The 22,544-nt window shown below is 38.7% G+C and overlaps 1 protein-coding gene across 6 annotated transcripts; it reads left to right on the plus strand.

Annotated features, from left to right (window-relative positions):
- The first annotated feature begins 445 nt into the window (after positions 1-445).
- On the plus strand, positions 446-21,193 carry LOC131246638 (uncharacterized). 6 transcript variants are annotated; one of them, XM_058246976.1, is made up of 8 exons: positions 449-999; positions 1,206-1,323; positions 8,303-8,346; positions 9,336-9,446; positions 12,861-12,953; positions 13,066-13,184; positions 16,845-16,864; positions 17,452-18,085. In XM_058246976.1, the coding sequence occupies exons 1-8, from the start codon at positions 905-907 to the stop codon at positions 17,476-17,478; spliced, it is 627 nt and encodes a 208-aa protein (XP_058102959.1). In that variant the 5' UTR covers positions 449-904; the 3' UTR covers positions 17,479-18,085. The 6 variants fall into 6 exon arrangements, with proteins under 6 accessions (XP_058102957.1, XP_058102959.1, XP_058102958.1 ...); XM_058246973.1 differs by lacking the exon at positions 16,845-16,864 and adding an exon at positions 20,820-21,193 and having other exon boundaries at positions 459-999; positions 17,452-17,585; XM_058246974.1 differs by having other exon boundaries at positions 446-999; positions 16,845-18,085.
- Positions 21,194-22,544: the final 1,351 nt, after the last annotated feature.

The following is a 22,544-nucleotide window of genomic DNA, read 5'->3' on the forward strand; positions in this document are numbered from 1 at the left end:
TTAAAAAAAAAAAAACGCCAAGGGAAAATGGTGGTGATCGTCTCCGACACTGTTACTTTTATAGAATTCCTTAGCTGTTGGGCTTCGCACTTCACTCGTTAAGGGATGGGATTCATTCACTTGTGTTCCTACTAGCACTACAAAAAGCTCTGGTCTTAACACCCTTACTACTGCTGGGCAGCCTTTCCTCTCGTAGAATGAGCACGGAGCTCCACAGGTGTATTAGGTGGCTGGGCTCAGGTCCTTACCTCAGTGGTAGACTCTGAGGAGTTTCAACACGAGGTCTTGGGTTCGATACCCATAGGCAGTGAAATCCCACTACGGTGTGTGTGTGTGGGGCCTGTGTAAAAAGACAAGGTGTAATGTGGTGGGGTTTGATTTCGCAGGAGGCTATTATCAGAGATGTGGCCAATGCAAAAGTATAGAAGGTGTTCGGTTGGGTATATACTCCAGTGGGTCCCACTTCTAATTGCAGCATGATGTCCAATAAACCCTCCCACATCGTGCCTGTGCTCGGTAAGGGGCACTACTGTTGTGCAAACAGTACCCAAATCCCAAACTGCGGTAAATATGCATTGAGAGAGAGGAGGAGACGAATTATTTGACGTTGGCCTAAATAAAAAAGCACCATCAGCACGCATCAGCGTGGCCCAACCGCCCAAGAGGAGAGTCTTGCCAATTAAAATCTTCTAATTTGCCGCTTCAGTCCTCAGGTGGGCCACACTGCCCAAAACAAACAGAAGGCTAAACGGGAATGGTTGGATATCCCACGTGGTGACATGAGCATGGGATTACGGAACCGCCAAAAATCCCCGAATAAAGCACAGCGCATTTGAGAGCGTTGAGGCATTTCCACGAACACCTCTTCTGCATTGCCTAACTCGAGAAAAAGGCAGAAAGGAAAATGGTAGAAAGGTTCTTTTTCTCTTCAACAAAGCAAATGCATAAAGGAGACGAAAAATCCACTCAGATAATCCTTCTTTCCGGCCCTCCCTCCTGGTAACTCTTCCCTCTAAAATGCGCCGTCCGGGGATGGGCGCATCTGTTTTTTCTTTTGTTTTTCTCGTCCCCTACACTTGAATTATCTAAGCCCCTAAATACCACAACTTCTTACGGTCAAAACGTGTGCGACTACGCGGCGCATGCTATATTTTATGCATCATGTTTTTTCTAAAATGCACGGGGGGCTGGTGTGATGTTTGTAGCGGGAAGACATCTCTACTGTTCCAGTTCGCATTCAATGAGTCAGTAGAATATTCTGGCGATGTTGTTTTCATATGCAACAAACGGAAATTAGAGTCCAAACCCCCCTTCCTTTCTCAGGTACGCTCTCTCTCTCCCAACAACTGTATGCCACGTGCATACATACGATGATCCGAACCGTTCATTTCTCAGGGGCATATACCAAAAATTACACTAATCGGAAAATCCGGTCATTGATTTTTTATGTAGGCCGGTTTTGAGCGGTTAGGATTATCTGATCACTGTGATTTTGGGTCTATAACCCATTCATGGAGCCTTTTGATGAATCGACTGTTTGGATTATCGTACAGGTATGCTGTGGATACTGTTTTCATCATCATCACCTAAGTCTTATTCCAGTAAATTGGGGTGGGCGGCATAATCCTGTTATGCCATTCTACTCTAAGGGCTACAACGACGACATAATCCTGTTATGCGATTCTACTCTAAGGGGCCATTTGGATGCCTGTAACATTTTTAAATGTAACAAAGTTACTTTTGAGATTGTTGCAGCTGGTGTTTGGGGGAGGAAAGTCACAGTCGACTTTCTCTCAACCTGAACTTTCTTATAGGAGGAGAAGGCCAAAATGTCACTGGGAGAAAAGTCGTTTTTCAAGTTACTTGTATCTTTGATATAGGCAACGGTCTGAATTTTCGAATTGAAAATCTCTGGGGAGAATCGCAGTTGCATTGAAGGAGGCCTACCTGCATTCAAACGCAATGAAGGCTGAGCGGCCATTGAAGGCGTCTTCATCGCCCTCTCAATCTCCTTCTCCCCCTCTTAGCAATCTCTCTCTCTCTCTCTCTCTCTCTCTCTCTCTCTCTCTCTCCAGCACGATTCATGCCCTAAAAAGCATTTCTTTTTTCCCCTCTTCAGCGTATTTCTATGTCGGGGTTGACAGACACAGTTTGGTTAGTGAGGCGTGGGCGACTCTTGGAGCTCTATGGGGCCCATAATCTTGTATGCATTTTATCCACGCCATCCATCCATTTTTTTCGGATCATTTTAGGGCTTGATCCCAAAAATGAGACAGATCTAAATCTTAGGTGGACCACACCACAGGAAAACAATAGTGATTGAAAGTCCACCATTAAAAACTTCCTAGGGCCCACTGTAATGTTTTTTTGAAATAAAACCTATTAGGTTATAAAGACCTGGATGAAGGGAAAAAACAAATATCAGTTTGATCCAAAACATTGGTGGCCCACAAGAAGTTTTTAATGGTGGGTGTTCAATCAACACTGTAATAATGGATGGACGGCGTGGATGAAACACATACATCGCAGTCCACATACCTTATTTAAGTTTTTTTCCACATTATAAGCCTTCAGAATATGTGGGCCCACTTGATGATTAGTTTAGCTTTGAATCGTCCCAACTATTCATTTATATGGGCTTAATAAAATGACATATTTTTATCCAAGCTTTCTAATGTGTTAATTTGATTTTTAAACGATTCCTTGATTCAAATTCTAGTTGGTGTGAATGCACATTTTATTACATATAACCAACTTATAGTTATCCAAACGCAAAAACTAAGTTACCTGTAAGTAAGTTACTGCTTACTTCCAAACATGATTACTTGTAACTTTTTTTCACCTATAAGTAAGTTACCTGTAACTCACTTATAACTTAAAAAACTTACAAGCCCGTTTGGATGCCTGTAAGTTTCTTAAGTTGTAAGTTAACTTATTTACATTGAAAGAAAGTTACAGGTAATCCTATTTAGTTGTAAGTTGTAGGTAACTTATAGGTAACTTAGTTTTTGTGTTTGGATAACCTGTAACTTAGCTATAGGTAATAAGTTGTTTATTCACACCAACTAGAGCTTGTATGGAATCGTTGAAAAATCAGATTGGCACATGAAAAAACTTAGATAAAAGTATTCCATTTTAATGAGCACATGTAAATGAATAGTTTGGCCGATTCTTAAGCTAAACTAATCAACAGGTGGGCCATCAAAGTGGGCCCACGTTTTCGAAATGCTTTTAATGTGGGAAAAAACTTAAGCTAGCATATCCAAGTAAAAATTTCCATTTTCTTTCAAAAGCAGGTGGGTTTTTTTCTGTTTTTCTCTACTTCCCATGCACATGAGAAACAACCACTAGTTGGATGCATGCACAGATCAAAGGCGATCAAATTTATAGTATATAATCTCTGTCGAAGCATTGTATATCAAGCACACCAATGGCTGAATCTGACATTACAGGAGTATTACAAAAGCAATGGCTTGAGATAACCAAGCCAACAGAGGATCTCCTTCAAAAGCAATGGCTTGGTAATAGGTTGAGGCTGAGGATAGGGGTTGTTTCTTAGCTGATTTGCACTGGTTATAGGTCTCACAAGTTACTGGATTAAACAGATTTGGGACCCATTTGGGGACAGGCTGCACTGAACAACAAGCCCCACTTGAACAAAATGAACACCGGAATGGCCCATGCCTATAATATGTGACTCTCTGTCAACAACCCATGCACCGAAAATCACCAAACGAGAAGATCCTAGCCATAGAAAATTTGGCCTTTTATTGGTTGGGTGGAAATCTTGTTGTATTTTCCCTTTGAACCCTTGACTTGTTATCTGCCTGTTGAAAGGTTAACAGTTTTTCCATATGGGACATTTTTGGTGCATGAGCCAAACACGGTTAGTTACATGATATCAACGGTTTGGATCATTGAACAATGGCCCCACTTGTACAAGCTAGAAACAACAAATGCAGTACTGTGTGGTAGCTTCACCAAGCATTGCTTGGACGATCTTAACCATTCAACATGTGAAGTGTCCTGCTAGGACGATCTTGACCGTTGAAAAAATTTCATGCCTATCTAGTGGCTTTAATGGACTTTCAATCATTATTGTTTTCTTGTGGTGTGGTCCACCTAAGATTTAGATATGCCTCATTATTGCATGGATAAAACACATACAAGATGACGGGCTCCACAAACCACAAACCATTACCCATGCCTCCCAGCCAAACCGCGTCCATCATCCCCAACGCAAAAAAGGAAAGAAAAAAAGAAGAAGGGAAAGCAAAAGGAAAAAGAAAAAAGGAAGGGGGTTTTTCTTAGGGCAACCTTGCTAGAGCTTGATGGAGAGGGAGAAGGAGACAAAGAGAGGGAGATGGAGATGTTGGAGGGGGAGAAGCTATTTATATAATAAAAGGCCACCAACCGGCTTCAATGCAACTGTGATTCTTCCCAGTGGCATCCTTGTAGCCTTCATTATGCTTGAATGCGGCTTCATAGCCTGTAATGGCCGCCTAGCCTTCACTTCGTCTAAATGTAGGTAGGCCTCTGCAATGCAAACTGCGAATTTTTCCAGAATTTTTGATTTAAAAAATTCCAACCATTACCTATATCTTTTTTGCCTCTCCTGTAAGAAAGTCACAGGTTGAGAGAAAGTTACCTGTGACTTTCCTCCCCCAAACACCAATTGCAACAATCTCACCTGTAACTTTGTTACATTTTAGAAATGTTACAGGCATCCAAACGGCCCCTAAGGGCTATACTGGTAACATAATCATGTTACACCATTCTAATCGTAAGGGCTATAATTTCAGTTAGCCCATAAGTCATCAGGTCTTTTCTTTCTACCTCCACCCACTTCTGTCATTGATGCAGGACATGAAATTAAATATGACATGCAAGATTTCAAGCTTTAGATTATACCAATTTTAAACAATCACAAAATTCCGCGTCCCACATACGATCAAACATTCAACAAGGGGAATCTATGGGGGTCCAAGTCTATACAAGTTTAGGGTTGGATCAAATAAAATTATAAACCAAACAATGCCCAAAGGAGTGTAAGATTCATCCATTCTTGCAAAGGATTGTTCCCCAATTCAAGAGATTCACCATGTTTCAATTCAGGGGAAAATCTAGGGTTTGCAAATTTGGGAATACTTGGGATTTGGGATTATCTAGGGTTAAGGCTTTGGATTTAGGGTGAGAGAGGAAAGAAATTGAGGAAAGATGGAACCTGAAATGATCCACGCGCGTGAACAATAACCAGGTCTGGGCGCACGTGTGTGGGCCCCACGAAATCGGAAAACGTTTCCTACGGTAGGATCAGCTAGGGGAGGCCCACTTCCATATCAAATTTTGTGTCGATCCGCTGTCTGGTTTGTGCGTGGTGCTCCGCCGAAGTTTCAGTCCCTCTGATGGGGCAGAATCTAAAAATCTGCTGTGGAGGAGAACTTGGGTACAAGAAAGGGTTAATTTGAAGATGGGAGGGCTGTGGAAGATGATGGATGTGGGGTGTAAGAAGTGGGGATGATTTAGGATAGTTGTGGCTTCGCATCACGGTAGTTAGCCCTTCGAGGAAGGGAAGGTTTCACACCCAATTCGATTATTCAACTCAGAAAGATAGAGAAGAAGAAAAATGTAGAATTTTTATTCATAAACTTCATTGAAAAATACCTACATGGGGTTGCTTATTTATAAGAAAACCCTAAACTCAAAAAGTCAACTTTATCTTTACGCCATGTGCGCATACTAATACTTAGAGATGAAGTAACTAAAATAATAACTAATCTACGCAATCAAAACCATTCATGATGTTTCTAATAACAATAATAGCCAAAACTCAAAATCCTAGATCATTTAAGGTAGTGGGCCATGATCATGAGATCCAATGGTAGAATCCATATGATGATCGGGTTCACTCCAATGCTCCATAGCACAACCCCCTAACGAAGAGGTCCTCCATAGATGCCGTCGTCGATCCAGATCGATAGTGGGGCCCTCCTCCTCGAGTACGTTCGTAGGGTGGGGGGCGTGTGCGTACGCATGATGTCCGCATCAATCACCTTGTCCTGTATATTATTTTATTTTTCTTTTATAATAGGAAATTTTACCAAAAAAAAAAAAACCTAATTAATATGTAATTTACATTCACGTACCTTTTTCAAAAAGGCTTTAAAAAAGCTACCTCATTAATCGATGTAATTATCATTCCATTGCCTTCCATCATGGCCGCTTATGTGACCAAACGGGTTGCTGGCTTGGGTGGGACCCACTATGATGTTTATGTAAAATCCATCTTGACCACCAGGTGCGTCATCTCCTGTTAGGCCCTTCAGGTGGACCACATGGTTGGAAAAAGAGTATAGGCAACGCTCGCCTTCCAAATTGTTTCCATCAATGTAGCCCACTTGAATTTAGGATGAGTATGAATTTTGGGCAACACGCCTAAATTTTTGGTGGAATCTAATGGTTGGAGTGGTTTTCATATAAATTCACAGTGGGCCCTATAAAAATAAGGGTGGATGTCTCTCTCTCAACTGTTTCCTTTGTTGTAGCCCACTGAAATCATAGGTCAGCCTGATTTTTTGTATTTGGGCCTAATATGGGACTAAGTATCTAATGGTTGGAGCAATGTTGTCAAATCACATATGCATATGCGTATATGCGATTGCACAAATGCATTTGCGACCACATATACTCTTTTTTCTTTTTTCTTTTTTGAAAAAAAAATAATAATAAGGGGGGAAAAGTGTATGTATATAAATAAATATAAAAGTAATTAGGGGAAACTTCCCTAAGTGTTTAGATAACTATTTTACATATTTCAAGTTCAATTGAGAGAAATAAAATCAACTAAACAATGAATGAAGTCATCAACATTCAACAATATATTTAAGAAAACAATCAACAAGTTATTTAGTGTGCAAATGCAGTTTACAAGTTATAAGTTAATGTTTATACACTACTTAAAAAATATACTAATAGTGTAATACTATATACATTGATCCAGTTGCCATTGTGGCATCTGATTATCACCATCGTCATCATTGTTGTTGTCATTAGGGTCATCTCCTTCTTTGGTGTATACTTCATTTTCTTCTGTTTCTTTATCATTTATATGCACTAGGACTTAGTACCTAGGAGCTTCAATCTTGATTCTTGAATGATCTTTGTAAACTTTTCTTCTTAGGAGTGTAGAGACTAGAGTTGTAGAAGATCGTAGAGATTCCAGGATTTAGGCTTGTAATGAGAGAGAGAGAGAGAGAGAGAGAGAGAGAGAGAGAGAGAGAGAGGAGTAAAAGAAAGTAAGAGAGTTTATAATGAATAATGTTGCAAATGGGGGGGATTTGAGTGCCTTTTTATAGGCAAACAGTAAAGTTTTTCCAAAAAAAAATAAAATAATAATAATAATAAAGTGCCAACGGTTAGATATCTGACTATTGGTGAATATGCGATCATATATGTTGTATGTGATCGCATACAACACATGTGATCGCATATGCCACCATGGCATATACAATTTCCACATGCATATGCACATATACGATCGCACATGACAATAGTGGGTCAGAGTGGATCTAACATAAACATCAGGGTGGATCCCGTCAAAAATCAAGTTTGGGCGTCCCTCTATGACTCTACAAATAGATTATTAAAAAAAAAAAAAGGAATTGTATGGAATGTGCTCTTGATTTTGGCGGGGCCCACCCTAGTGTTTATGTTAGATCCACTCCGACCATTAGATGCTCAGTCCCCGTTTAGTCGCAGAGCAAAAAGATAGGCTGACTTGTGATTCAGGTGGGCTGCACCAAAGAAAACAGTTGGGAGAGAGACGTCCACCCTTGATTTTTATAAGGCCCATTGTGATGATTATATGAAATCGACTCCAACCATTAGATGTCACACCAAAATTTAGATTTGGGGCCTAAAAATCAGGCCCATATGCAATTCAGGTGAGCTGTACCAAAGGAAACAGGTTGGAGGGAGATTGTTGCCCTATACACTGTTTTCAATCATGTGGTCCACATGAATCAATGGTGGGGGAGATTTTTGGGCCCGAGGTCTAACATGAGGTGACACACCTGGTGGTTGGAGTGGATTTTACATAAATATCATGGCGGGTCCCACCCAAAGCAATCGACCCATTTGCTCACACACCCAAGAAATGTAATGGAAGGTATTGGAATGATAATTGTATTGATTAATGAAGTAGATTTTTGAAAAAGGTACTAGAATGTAAATTCCATATACTTAATTCTTTGTAAAATTCTCTTTATAATTCTCATTAGATGTATTTTTTTTTTTTTTTCAGGGTGTTGAGCCATCCTCGGATGTTTTTCAGCATATACAGATGAAGTGAGAAAACCTTCACCAACATAATGATTGTTGTTGTCATTGTGCTTGTTGTTACTGATGTAGCTCCTGTTAGCGAATTCATATTGACAATCACCTCTATTGATGGACACACCCATTCTTTCTAGTTTTGCTAATAAAATACTATCATTGTACTTTTATACTACCAAGAGTAGAAAGAAAACGGGTGTTCTCAATGAAGAGATGTGTGTTATATACCCCTGTACCAATAGGTGATTACAGATGGCTCACCACAGATTTCAAAATACCAGTCACTCTTCCATATGTGGTGTCTGTGTACATCAAGATGGCCCATCCAAATTGTGGGCCCCATTATGGATGGAACATACACCAAGTATTGCTCTGATTAGAAGATCTTAAACATCTGATGTCACCAACTGAATTTGGACCTTGTCCATTTTACTGTTAACCATTACATCATCTCAATGGTTAGAATTAGTGACATAGCGTGATATCCTGCTGTGTTTTATCTACGATGGGCCCCAGAATTTGGGTGGCCAGATTACCTTTTAGTGAATGAGTCAAGTTGAAATAGTGTGATTTCCTGGCTTTATTTTGTCTATGATGGCCCCCAGAATTTGGGTGGTCAGGTTACCTTTTAGTGAATGAGTCAAATGAACTATCGCTGTAGTCTTGTTCCTTCTGTTATAGTGACACACAACATAACATTGGGTGGCCACTACACAGTTGACTACATGCACAGAACGTTCTTTAAGATCATGCCAATAAAGCAAGGGAAATACTACTAGTTAAATATATATACATCTTTCCTGCTTTGGGTTATATGATAGTACAAAGTTGTTTTTTTGTATAAGCAAAAATAGAAAGGATTATACTATTAAACAAATGATGAAAGGATGGGCATATTTTAAGTCAAGTGGGTTGTATTGATTGTTGAACAATTGTTGTATTGTATTACAGTTGTTTCCTTAATAATGCAAGCATTTTGGGTAACTTGCGTTCATTTACAGGTATCTTGAAGATGATGAAGGGATCAAAAAGTACTTTGCAGCATTTCACCTATATGAAACCTTTCCAATAGCAGTTATTATCGATGATTTTGGTGATTTCTTCAATGACAGGTAGTAGATTTCATGTCTTAAGTTTTTGAATTCCAAACTTATCTGAATCTGTGTACAGGAATACACAGATGCACTAAAACTTGCACACCATGAATGGTATTTTATATATCAATTTCTAGGTATTCTATATTCTTGAGCTGTTAGCTTCTATGGGTGGGGCCAACTGTTAATGTGATGGGCTGCTATTTACAGCCCATACACCAAAAAAATCTCCCATTTGGGAAAATTCCCAATCTTCTATGTGTCTAGAAAATAGACAATTAATAAAGAAAAAGAAAGCAAACAGTCCACATTCAACTGGAAAAGGCCAATTATGTGATGAATATGATCTTCTAATACAATTGGGAGATATATAGAGAATTTAACATCTGCAGTGGGGCCCATCAGATTGTTGGTTTGGATCATGGAACTATGTGCCTCCCTAATCTATTATATGATGACTATGATCTTCCAATTGTGATGGGCTACCGTGGATGGCCCATACATCAAACAAATTCAAAGGAAATGGTTTCATGTGTGGAAAACCAGATTACTTTGTAGACACTTGCAAAATCAATAAAAGAAACAATATTAAACAAGGAGGAAATGAAAATAGAAGTGGAAATAATGGTGGACCTAGAAATGCAAATGTAGGAGAAATGGGCAGGCGTGAAGCCATTTGCAACACCTCAGAGTGCTTGTATGCCGACTATGATATCAAAGGATGATGGATTGATTCAGGTGCCAATTGGTGCATCGCATATTCGAACCCTTGTCGAAGAACTCAAGGAAATCAAGGTAGGAGAAAATTGCACCTAATGAAAGAACACCTACTCGGATGTATTAGGTGTGTCAAAACCTGTAGGTTAAATGTTGGGACTGTTGATCTTGTCTCATTAATGTGTATTTTGTGCTTGGCATGAGGCACAATATTGTGTCAGTCCCACTCCTTGTTAAGGGTTTGATGTACATTTTCAATTGGCTAACGTGTCCAATTGGAAGTATAATCGTGGTTCTTGGATGAGGTTGTTTGTCAAGGGGTCATAATCTCTTTGTTCTTGATGTAATTGTTGATGAAATTAATAAAGCTATTTCTTTTTTCATAGGTTGATTGATGCTTACAAATGGCATCCAAGATTAGGACATCTCAATAAAGATAAAATGAAAAGGCTATAAAGGCATAATTTCAGAAATTGATTAAAGTTTGTAACTTATGAGCACTATCTGTCGGGTAAAATGACTAGGACATCCTTCCCCAAGGGAGAAAAAGCTACTGAGTTGTTAAGCGTGGTTCACTCATATACATGTGAACTCCTACTTTTCAAAACTCAAAGGAGTAAGAAATATTTATAGATGATTCTAAATAGCAGTATGTAAATCTGATTCAAGAACTTACAAGCCCTGGACATCTTTAAACAATATAAAAGGGAACTAAAAAATCAGTCAGGGAGATCAACCAAAGTCCCAAGAAATGAAAGAGGTGAGTACACTTCCGCACCTTTTTGAACTTTTGTGGAATTACATGTAATACTACAGCAGCCTATATACCATAACAGAATTGTGTTGCTTAAAGATGTAATGGAACTGTTTTAGAGATGACCAGGTCCATGTTAGCCTACTTAAGGTCTTCTAGGAAGAAGCCTGATTTGTTGTTGTTGTTGTTGTTGTTGATAGATGGGAAGAAGCCTTGATACAACCATGTATATCTTAAACAGGGTCCCAACCAATTCTGAGTCCACTCCTTATGAATTGTGGGCAGACAGGAAGCTTAATCTAAATAACCTCGGAAAATGGGGTCGGTACTACATGTGTTGATCCCATATCAACTTGGAGATAGGTTGGAACTTTAACTGACAAGTTTAACTTTGTAAAATATCATGGTGAGTCGAAGGGCCGGAGATTCTACCACAAAGAAAAGGGACTCACAGAAAGCATGGATGGAGGGTTCTTAGGACTCAATGGTAATAAAGTAGATGATTTTGACCCTTTAAAAGTAATAGATGAGTATGATGTAGAGCAGTATCTAATAAGAACATCTATTAACAGTTTAAAGATGTCAATACATCGACTAGAACTGGTTAAAAGAGGCCCCTAGGTTAGCGCTTGCATACCTAGATGATTTTTATGTCCATCTGAGCAAACATTCAATTGACACCATTGACCTAGATATCACCGATCACCCTAGTGATTATGCAGAAGCATTTCGTTCCCAAGAGTTAAATTAATGGCTAAAAGCTATGTATGATGAAAATTGAAATTGATTCTATAAAAAGGAATTGTGTTTGGGAACTTAGTGACCTACTTAAGGATAGAAAAGCCATAGGTTGTAAATGGGTTCTGAAAAAGAAACTTAGGGCCTGTTTGTTTTTGTGGAGATGTGGTAAATGCATCTTCTCAAAGCATTTATTACATCCGTGTGTACTTTTGGGTGAAATGTCTCCTCCCATCATAACGGATTTTCCTGTTTGGAAAATCATACTTTTTGTGGAAACCACGAGTCATTACTCTTTCCCATGTTTGAAACGCACACAGGAAAATGTCTCGAGAGACGCACGTGCAGGACCACCGAAAGTGCCAGAGACACGCACGTTGTAGACCACCGAAACTATCAGTCACCACTGTTTCTTGTGGTGTGGTCAATCTCAGATTACAATCAGCTTCATTTTTACTATCCTGCCATAAAATGAACATTCAAACTGGATGGATGGCGTGGATGTAAGGAACATACATGAAAATGGCCCCACAACATGGGATCCACCGCAGCCACGTCCTACAGACAGTTAAACAACAATATTCATGTGCATCTGCTTAAACAAAACCAAAAAAGCGATCCTCCTTCCCCGAGACTTGAACTCCCCTTTTTCTCCTTTTTCTTGATAAAGCTAAACCTTGTAATTATTTTGAATTTCGAACGAATTGTGCCATTTGATTCATTTTATGGAATTGTGTTGGGAAATATTTTAACACAAAGTAATCACTCCTCTGTACCCTTATTTTAAGAATATGGGTTTTAAAAGATCACCCATATACTGAATCTTTGCTGTACTAGGATAACGTAGCCAGACATGATGGTTTGGAAACCACCATAAACAAAAGAAGACAAATTATAAGACAAAAAGGGGGTGAGAGAGAAGAAATAGGTTCAAAGTTTATTTCATGACCAGGATAGCAGTATCATATTAATATCAAATCATATTATTATAATTATACCTGATTGAACTGAACATTTGCAATTCAAAATGATTGAATTCATTTGGATGTCCCCATGCATCCTTCATGAATGATAAACGCCAGCCATTCAATTCAATGCGTTTCACTCATGTGTCTAAACACATATCCTTAAAAGAACAACAAGTATCAGCATTCTTTCATATCCTTGCCGTAAACTGCAATTTGTTCGAAAATGAGCATGTTTGGGTGCTTTTCTTTTTGCAGGCATTGTCAAGAGAGGTATGGCAATGCAAGGGGTAGAGATTTAGCAATGGTTCGAGCTCTGGCTTTATGTCAGGATGCTATGACTCACGCAAAGTGAGCTTACTACATGTAACTGGAATTTTTTGTTGGGCTTCTTCTGTGTGGCCACTTATGGTTTCCCCTACCGTTTCACCATCATGATCTTTTTTCTTTTTTCTTTTAACAGTGAAAGATTGCAAAATAGAACGCCTTGCAAGCTTTTGCTCTCTGATACCCACCATGGTGATAGTCCGAGATTGTTATTCATATACAAGAGGTGGATCTCAAGCATTTTTACAATCAAAGGTAAGGCCATTGTGGTTTTTGAGAACTGTATAATGGCTGTTAACGATATCTGTTAATAGTATGGCCCCAGATACATACACAGTGTAACACTACAGTGGTATATATACTGGTTTCTTTCCAAGAAAATTACCTGTCAGAAAGAAGAAATAAAGGAACTTCCACCTGAGGCTTTGCACAATATATGCTGGCTTTTAGTTCTGACTAGTGGGACCATGCTTAGGTAATCTTCCATGGATGGACCATGCATGAGATGTATACTTGGATCGAAGATCATAACCTTTCTATTTGTGGTGTCCCAATAGATGGTTACCAATAGAAATATAGCAATGGTCTCCATTCAACCGAATAAAGTCCAAAGATTGCTGGATAGGATCTTTTGATCTGGGAGACTTTTTGGGGCATGATACATCTGTGATGGGATGCAACAGAACAATTGTCTGGATTGCAGAAGCCTGGTGCCCCACTTTTCAGAATTGAGACTAGGGTCACATGGATGCTGTAAATATCAACCATTATAAAACTGAATTTTATCAGCCTATCAGATGTTATATTGGCTGATAACAAGTGTTTCCTTACCTACCTAAACACCCCCAACCAACACACCACCCCCCTGTCTCGTGTTTTCAATTTTTCAGAACACCTGTCCTTGGGATCCTTTTTATACATTTCTTTTTAAACACTTTGATTAGAGATCTGCTCTACCCTTGGCTGTTATATTTGTGTGCAACCAATCCCAATCCTAAAATCTTCGGCTACATTTGGAAGTTGCCAATTTCCAAGGAAAACATATTAGGCTAGAGTGCCAAAATGCTAGTGAGAGATGTCGGGACATTTCTTCACATATGTCACTTGTGATTTGGTGCATAGACTAGAGGGTGGGAATTCCCATCAATTGCAATTCGGCAGTGTGAAGTTTGCACTCCCAATTTTAGTGCTCAAAATTATTATTTTTTTTTAAAAAAATGGCACAAAAGCAATCATTTTTTTTTTTGGAGAAGTAACAGAAGATTTATATTAAGAAAAAGGATTACAAAAAAGGGAAATGACCCGCTGAGATAGCGGATCAAAACTCCTAAGAGAACTCAAGCAGATTACAATCGATCTCGTGGGATACATTGGAAACCCACTCAACAATAAGAAAGTGAATTCTTTTCACTAAATGCCCAACCGCATAGGATTCCCTTTTAAAGCATCCCCCATTTCTCTCTTCCCACACTGTCCACCAAACAGCCGCAAGGGTCATTCTCCAGACCAAAGTTTTATGTTTTCCAAGATGTACTCCATGCCAGGCTTTGAGTAATCGACCCGTTGAATTAGGAAGAACCGATGAAATATTGAACCAAGAAAAGATAACTGTCCAAATCTGATTGATAAGAGGGCAGTGGATGAATAGATGGTCCGCTAATTCTGCATCCGCCATACAACATAGACATATGTTTGTAATGAAGATACCTCTTTTCCTTAAATTATTGACCATCAGGACCTTCCTGCTACCTACTAGCCATCCAAAGGCCGCGATCTTTGGAGGAAGCTTGTATTTCCATACTTTATCAGACAGTCTCTTCAAAAGCATTGAGGTTCGTGCAGATGAGATTCTATAGGGATTTGACCGAAAAGGTGCCCTTTTTGTCGAATCTCCATATAGGTCTGTCAGTGTCCTGCTGATCTGGTTTGCTGCTGTTGAGATGAGAAAGAAGGGCCGCCAGCTCGTCAATTTCCTGGTCTAGAAGGTTTCTTCTACAGGGGATGTTCCACACTGTGTCAATACCATGAGAGGTGTAGCTGTCAGCTACCGAGATGTGCCGGTTAGGAGCCACGCGATAGATATTTGGGAATGCGTCTTTTAAAGGAGATTCTCCCACCCAGATGTCTTCCCAGAAAAGGATATTATTGTCTTTGCCTACCGTGAACCCAATGCCTTTAAGAAATCCTGTTTCATTTCAAGCACACCTTTCCATAGTGCCGATGCTCTATAGGCTGGTCCACCACCTTCCTACTGATTGACCATATTTGCATTTAACCAGCGTATTCCATAGAGATCTGGTTTCAGTCCCGGGTCTCCAGGACCATTTTCCTAGGAGGGCCCGGTTCATAGTTTTCAGATTTCTAACACCTGCGCCTCCATGATGAGTATGCTGGCAAACCATCTTCCAGTCGACCAGGTGGAAATTTTTCTTGTCCCCCTTTCCATGCCAAAGGAGTATTTAGCAATCAAACTTTGACCACTTCATGGGTTAAAGTCTTCAAAGTTTAACTGCCTTTGTTGAGTGATTTTTTTTTGTTCCCTTCAGTTGAGATAGTGTTCAACCACCTCCTAACAAAGGTGGTTAAACTTTAAAATATCTAGTACCTGTATTGAACAATTTTGTGCATTCTTTGTAAAATCGATGGATGATTAATCTCGGTGGATTTTTCCTTTCTTGCATAGTAATTTGGATGGGCTTCGTTGTGGATTAATCCAATGGTTCTTTTATGAGATGTGGGTCCTATGAATTGGGGGTTTTCATTATAGAGTTGTGATTTGTGAGGAAAACTGATTTTTGAATGGATTTTCTTCCGTATGGTGATTGTTTGATTTCATCATTAGATGCATGATGTAATATTTTGAATTGACTTTAAGATGGTATTAAATTTGTTCTGTTCTGATGAATGTACAATTTGTGATGTGGCTTAAAAGATGAATGGTTGAGACTGTTTTCTGCTACGAGTTTGTTTGATTCACTAGAACCTTTCTGATTTTGCACATTTTTAGTGAAATCAAGTCATTCAAATGGGGTATGAGTTGGGTCTTAAGCATGTTGTAATTACCTCCGTTGCTGGTATAACTGAATTTGGTGAGTGGAATCAACATTTTAACCACAAAATTTGATTTTTAGAGAGACATTTTTGCAACTGATTTTCCCTCATCTCTTTATGCAAATCATAATCCTATCATTTCATCTAATGATTCATGTTTATCCAACTTTATTTTCATCTATCCTTGAAATTCATGAAATTCTTCTAAATTGCATGCATTGCCTCTATAAATACCCCTCCAATTTCTGAAAAAGGAACTTTTTGATCGAAATTTATCCAAGTTCTGGTGTTTTCTTTCTTATTTCGGCGTTTAAAGAAAAAGTTCTGAGAAATTAGAGCTTGAAGGCAAATATTTCAAAGGTTGAAGAAGATAAGTGCATGGATTGGTAGTAAGAGTACAACTTGGTCATCATGACCTGAGAATCAGCTCTGAAAGTCAATTACATTGCATTCTTTCTTTCGAAATCTAGTTTTACAAGAGAAGATCAAAGACTCTTCAATGTTCTTGAAGATCTTTACAATTAGAGTTTGTAATTTCATTGTTTCTTTTTTATTTGCATTTGCTTATAGCTATTGCATTGTATTTTCATCTTACATGAAATCAAGGATTTTGCTTAAAATCGAATCCCATTAAGCCACCGTGTAGAGCCCACAAATTCATAGGCAAAGAGAGGTAAGCTAACACCTCTCCTTGTAATTGAAGTTCCTACCATAGATCTGTTTCACAAACATTTTGGAGTCATTTTCATTCAAATTGTGTGAGTTCCAGCTTATCACACAAAACCGTACCAAATTGACAATGGCAATTCAATTCTCTTGAATTTATTTTTTCGAGTGCTGAAATTGGGAGTGCAATCTTCACAGGTGGGTATGACTTCTTTAAGGTTAGTAAGACGTTGTTAAATTTCTGTCATTTTTTCCTTCCATTTTTTTTTAAAAAAGATACTGCAATTTATTAAGCCACAAGGGCAAACAAAAGAAAACATAACAGGAACAAGAAGAAAAATCTTATATCACCAATAGGTAGAATGGCCGTACACCGTCATTGAGCTTATCTTTTATAGGCAAGAAATGAGGGCATTTGGTATTTGGTACCAGTACCCATTCTGCCCAATGCAAAATGGGCTCTTGCTATCATGGTTAAAAGACTCAGTGACTCAGATTGACTTGTTTGGTTCTGAGTCAAGTCAGGACTTGTCTGAGTTGGAGCTGAATCAGCCTGACTCGCCTGAGTCAGGGATTACTAATTCAGTCAAGCTAGATTGGGTCCGAACGAGGCTACGTTGTCTCAGATGAGTCACATCAAACTCGTCCAAGCTTCATAACCATGTTCTGTTTTTCCCAAACAGCACACCTTTTGACTACCTATCCGCTTCGGGTGGAAAGGCCTTTTGGGCACTTCCCTAGAAGCAGCCCAAAGGATGGAATTGGAATTTTTTATTTGAGAATTTGATTATTGTCCTTGTTGAAGGTGATTGTCCGGCGTCATTTCTTCTGAAGAATGCCAGTACTTCAGGTGGCGACTTGGGAAGGAAGAGAGCTGCCAAGTATTCCATTGCTCTTCAATATCTGGTGTTGGAGGGGTTTGTGGAATGATTTGTGATGGTAAGAATTTTCTTTTCTTTTTCACTAATCAGACCACTTTAACAAAATCTTCAGCTGTTGTAATCTGAGCCAGTATTGGGAGATGAACACTAACATCTTAGTTATCAAGCACTCCGCCTGCACACACCTGGCATGCATGTATGATATCCAGACCGTTCATTTGTTGGGTCTTTGCACCCCAAATTATTGCATTGTTTGGTTAGTTCCGAAACTGATTGAACAATACAGAGGATTATAGTTGGGCAGTTACAAGAAATCCAACCAATGGTCAAGATACAATGGGTAGAAGTCGACTGATGGGTGGATAGGATCATCTGATCAGTGTGGTGGGCCAACATATGAACGGTCCAAAATCTCATACATATGTTCCACTCACCAAAGATAGAAAGCTTCGTGACTTTGATGTTAGCATTTAGCAACAGATCCTCTAGCTTGTAATTTTGTGGTGGTATCGGTTGTAAAGGGGGTTGTTTTTTGTTCTGTTATTCTTTGCATGTTCATGCTGTTTCCTTTGGAGATACTTCTATCATTTTTTATTCAATACCAAACTAAGACGGCATTTCGGATCTAGAAATGAATTGTAAGAATGGTTAAAAGGGACGTTTGGATCGTAAGTTACTTTAGATAAGCTACTTATGTCATAAGTAACTTATATTGGTTTTTACTCATTCAACTATAAGTATGTTTGGTAACGAACATACTCATCAATTAAAAAGTAAAAAAGCATGTTTGGTTTCCAACATCAGAAGCAGTTATCCCCCAGGTTTGTTTGGTCCCCCTCACATCCACCATCCATCATATGGGGCCAACTTTTAATGTTGACCATTCATTGTATGGGCCTCACTTTTGATGTAGGTTGTCCATCACGTGGGGCCCACCTTGGATGTGGGTCATTCATTATTATGGCCTGACCTTGAATGTGCACCATTCATTATGTAGGGCCACCTTTGATGTTGGTCATCCATCAAGGGGGTCCCACCATCAATTTTGTTGTCAATAATGATGCGTTCACCTTCAATATCCACCGCCCATCATGTGGAGCTCACCTTTAATGTGGGCCCTGCCTCTGATGTGGGCCATCCATCATGCAGGGCTTGCCTTGAATATGGGTCACCCATTATTAGGGCTGACCTTTGATGTAGACCATCCATCATGTGGGGCCCACCATTATTGATTGCCCATCATGTAGAGCCCACTTTTGATGTGGACTATCCATCATGTGGGTCTCACCTTCAATGTAGGTTGCTCATCATGCAGGGTTCGCCTTGGATGTGGGTCATTCATCATTAGGAGCCGACCTTTGATGTGGACCGTCCATCCTGTGGGGCCACTTCATTGCCCACTACCCATCATGTGGAGCCTACCTTTGATGTGGACAATCCATCATGTAAGCCCCACCTTTGAAGTGGATCATCCATCATACCAGCCAACTTTGGATATGGGCTTTTTATCATTATGGGCTAACCTTTGATGTGGACCATTCATGTGGAACTTTGGATGTGGGCTTTTTATCATTATAGGCCGACCTTTGATGTGAACCATTCATGTGGCCTACATTAATTTGGAGTCATACATCATGTGGGGCTCACCTTTTATGTGGACCGTCCACCATGTGAGCCCCACCTTCAATGTGGACAGTCCACCAAGTGGGGCTTCCTTTGATATGGGCTGTCAGACAGACCCTCTTTTGGCATGTACTGTAACAAAAAAGTAGAAAAGTCACAAGTTAAAAAGCTTGTTAAAAAAATTACTTATTAAGATAAGAAGCTTTTGGCACAAAAAGTTAATTTTACATTGATACTTACCAAATTAACTTAAATATAAAAAGTAACTTAATTGCTTAACATAAGTTAAAAAATCAACTTATTAGTTATCCAAACGGGCCCTTAGCGACCCAAACTGACTTGTCTGGTCTCAAGTCGAGTCATGAGTGGCCTGTGTTGGGGTGAAACGGCTTGAATCAGCTGAGTCAAGGTGACTTCAGTCCTGGTGTTGGACTGGATCAAGCCGGACTGAGTCTGAGTCGACTAATCTGAGCCTTAGACGTGATTGTAAGGGGATCATGTAGGGTGGGAAGTGGACTGTGTTAGCCTGCCTGGGCCCACTCCAGGAGTGTGCTCCATACGTCTTGATTCCACGGCAATTAATTTATAATTTAAAAATAATTTGTACTTTTGAAAATTGACAAGGACTTAACAAATTTGTAGATTGGTCCTTATATATGCTTGATTTCATATTTGGACTGCAACATGACAAATAATTTGAAAGAAAATAGAAAAATTTTGATTTTTTTTTAAAATTTTTTTATTTATTTATTTTTTTCAAATTTTGCCAAGCTCAAACACCTCTACTCAAATTTTGAAATTAAAATATATTTGATATTCATTTCATCAAATATTCCTCAATACTTCAAAATTAGTCTCAATTGACAGCTAGTTAAAGGAAAATTTCAACAAAACCATAAAGAACCAATGGATATCAAAATCAAAGTTCCAACTCAATGATTTTTCATGCAAAATATAAACAATCAATGAATTTATAAGAATTTGACATTGATTTAACATATTTTCAACAAAAAAAAAAAAAAGGATCCGAAATTGAGAATGCTCATCGCATCAAATATGTGAGATATATCGGTATTACCTGTGCATTTCATATCACACAGGTGGAATACAATATATATCGTAATATATCGGCTGATATCATTGATATTTAAAACATTGGAATAGAGTATCTTCCTCAAGAACACAACAAAATTTGTTTGAATCGAAGTGTAAAAAGAAAATCCCCCAACAATTACATATGCTAACAATAAACATTTTCACCTCAACACCTTGAGGAGAAAACTTTAGAGCACATCATCAGAAAGTCTTAGGATCTTGAATTTTACCTTCAAGAAGAAAATTTTCCACTTGAAACCCTATCTTGACTTTTGCAAAAGAAACTCTCTTTAATATGTAGCTCTACATTTTTTCTTAGAAGCCTCTTTTCACAAATGAAATATTAACAATACTCCTCCATGGCTCAACAGACAATTGGGCCTTGTTTCTTGTATATAACATGAATTATATGGGCTTAAAAGGTGGTTAAAACTATGGTGATTTTGATGTCACTATTTTTACCTACTCACGGTGGTGTGAAATTTCTTCAATTCCTCCTCCAGAGAGAGTTTCTCTTTGGAAAGTAAAACCTGCTTTTGAAACCTCTGGCTCTAAATCCCTTTACAATGCAGAGGCTCAAAAGGTCCCGAACAACTATTCCACCTCTCATCAGGATTTTGGACTCCCAATGACTCAAATGGGTTCTATTCTCCATTCATCAACCAAGCTCCAAAAGATGTTAGTCATCTAAAAAGCATTTTGAAGATCAGTAAGAGAAATTCGAGCCCAACACAAGGGAATCTAGCTTAAGATGCCAGTACAAGCATGTGAGATGTGTTGTAAAAAATATGGAAATGTTGGATATAAAAGTATAATGCAGGTTGGGTGTTTATTCTCTACTGCATACTGTTGTTGGAGTTGAGCAGCATTAAGGGGGCCCTTCTGTAAATACTTTTTTGATTGGATGTAATTCTCCGTGAATAAATAAATATAAATAGCTAATAATTACTTAAATCGGTATATCCATAATTCCCTATAAATAAATGTAAATGGATAATAATTAATTACTTTCATAATTTCTGTAGTAATGTACTGCCTCTCAAATGGGTTTGGGTTTGCCTATGTCATTACTTTTTCTATCTGCAAATTTCTACAGGCCTTACAATGATGTATGTGTTTTATCCAATGCCATTTATTTATTTATTTAAGCATGAGCCCCAAAATGAGGTAAATACAAAGCTAAAGTTTCTTGCAACTTTTCATTCCAATGGTGTTTATTTCTTGTGACGAATTTCTTTAAAATTTTGACTATCGTCTTATTGAAAGTTTTTGTCAATCCCTTGACTGTTGAGTAATAGGGAGTGGAGAAAAAAATGTTGAAAAAAATGTTGAATGCCAATCTTTCAACACAACTTTTTCATATATCTATCCGTGAAGGGAGTGACATTGTCAGTAAATTTTTTTTTTTTTTTTTTTTTTTCATAATTTCGTTCAAGTATATGATTGCATGACGAATAAAATTGGCGACATCTTTTTCTTTGACGCTGCGCAGTGCAATTGCTATTAAATTGCAACGTCTAGATCTCAAGTGGACCATAATACAAGAAATTGTGGTAATTGAATATTAAAAACTTCTCGTGGGCAATAAACGTTTTTGGCTGAAGCTGATATTTGTGTGGTCTCTTCATCCAGATCTTTGTGACCTTATCAACGGTTTGGATGGAAAATAAACATTCCGCTGGCCCCATTAATTTTATAATGGTGGAGATTCAATCACGACTGTTTCTTTCAATATGGCCCACCTAAGATTTGAATCAGCTTCATTTTTGGTATTATGACCTAAAATGAGATGTTAAAATGGATGGACGGTGTGGATGTAAGTCATATACATCAAAGTGGGCCCCACGGTAAGGGATCCATCCAAACTGCGCCTGCTGGAAACCGCAACCATACCATACTTGTGGTACGGTGCTACTGTACCCTACCAAAATCCATTCAAACGTGTGACACTCGCACGTGCAAAACTTTATCATTAACGGATGATTAGTGGGTGGGGGGACACTGCGCCACCTTGTCTTGTAATCCAAAACATCCTTCTTTATGTCTCATTCCCCAAAACCCCTTTGCTTTACTTTTCCTTAACAACGACCGAGATTGACTGAGGACCACATGATGACTATGTCAGGCCCTCTGGCCCACTTAAAAATATAATTATGAAACTTGCTATTTATTATTTACACCCAATATTTTTTATGAAACCACCCCCTTTTTAACTTTTGGTAGTAAAAGTAGGGACTGGGCTTCGTAGGATCCCTGATTATGGGGCCCACTGTGATGTATGTGCCTTAAATCCACGCCG

This window comes from Magnolia sinica, chromosome 5 (genome assembly GCF_029962835.1).
Source record: "Magnolia sinica isolate HGM2019 chromosome 5, MsV1, whole genome shotgun sequence".
In the NCBI taxonomy this organism is placed as follows: Eukaryota; Viridiplantae; Streptophyta; class Magnoliopsida; order Magnoliales; family Magnoliaceae; genus Magnolia; species Magnolia sinica.

Coding starts and splice junctions, on each gene's coding strand:
- LOC131246638 (XM_058246973.1), top strand. CDS start 905: ATGGTAGAAAGGTTCTTTTTCTCTTCAACAAAGCAAATGCATAAAGGA. Junction 8,347..9,335: donor TTTCAGCATATACAGATGAA/GTGAGAAAACCT, acceptor GTTCATTTACAG/GTATCTTGAAGATGATGAAG. Junction 12,954..13,065: donor GATGCTATGACTCACGCAAA/GTGAGCTTACTA, acceptor TTCTTTTAACAG/TGAAAGATTGCAAAATAGAA.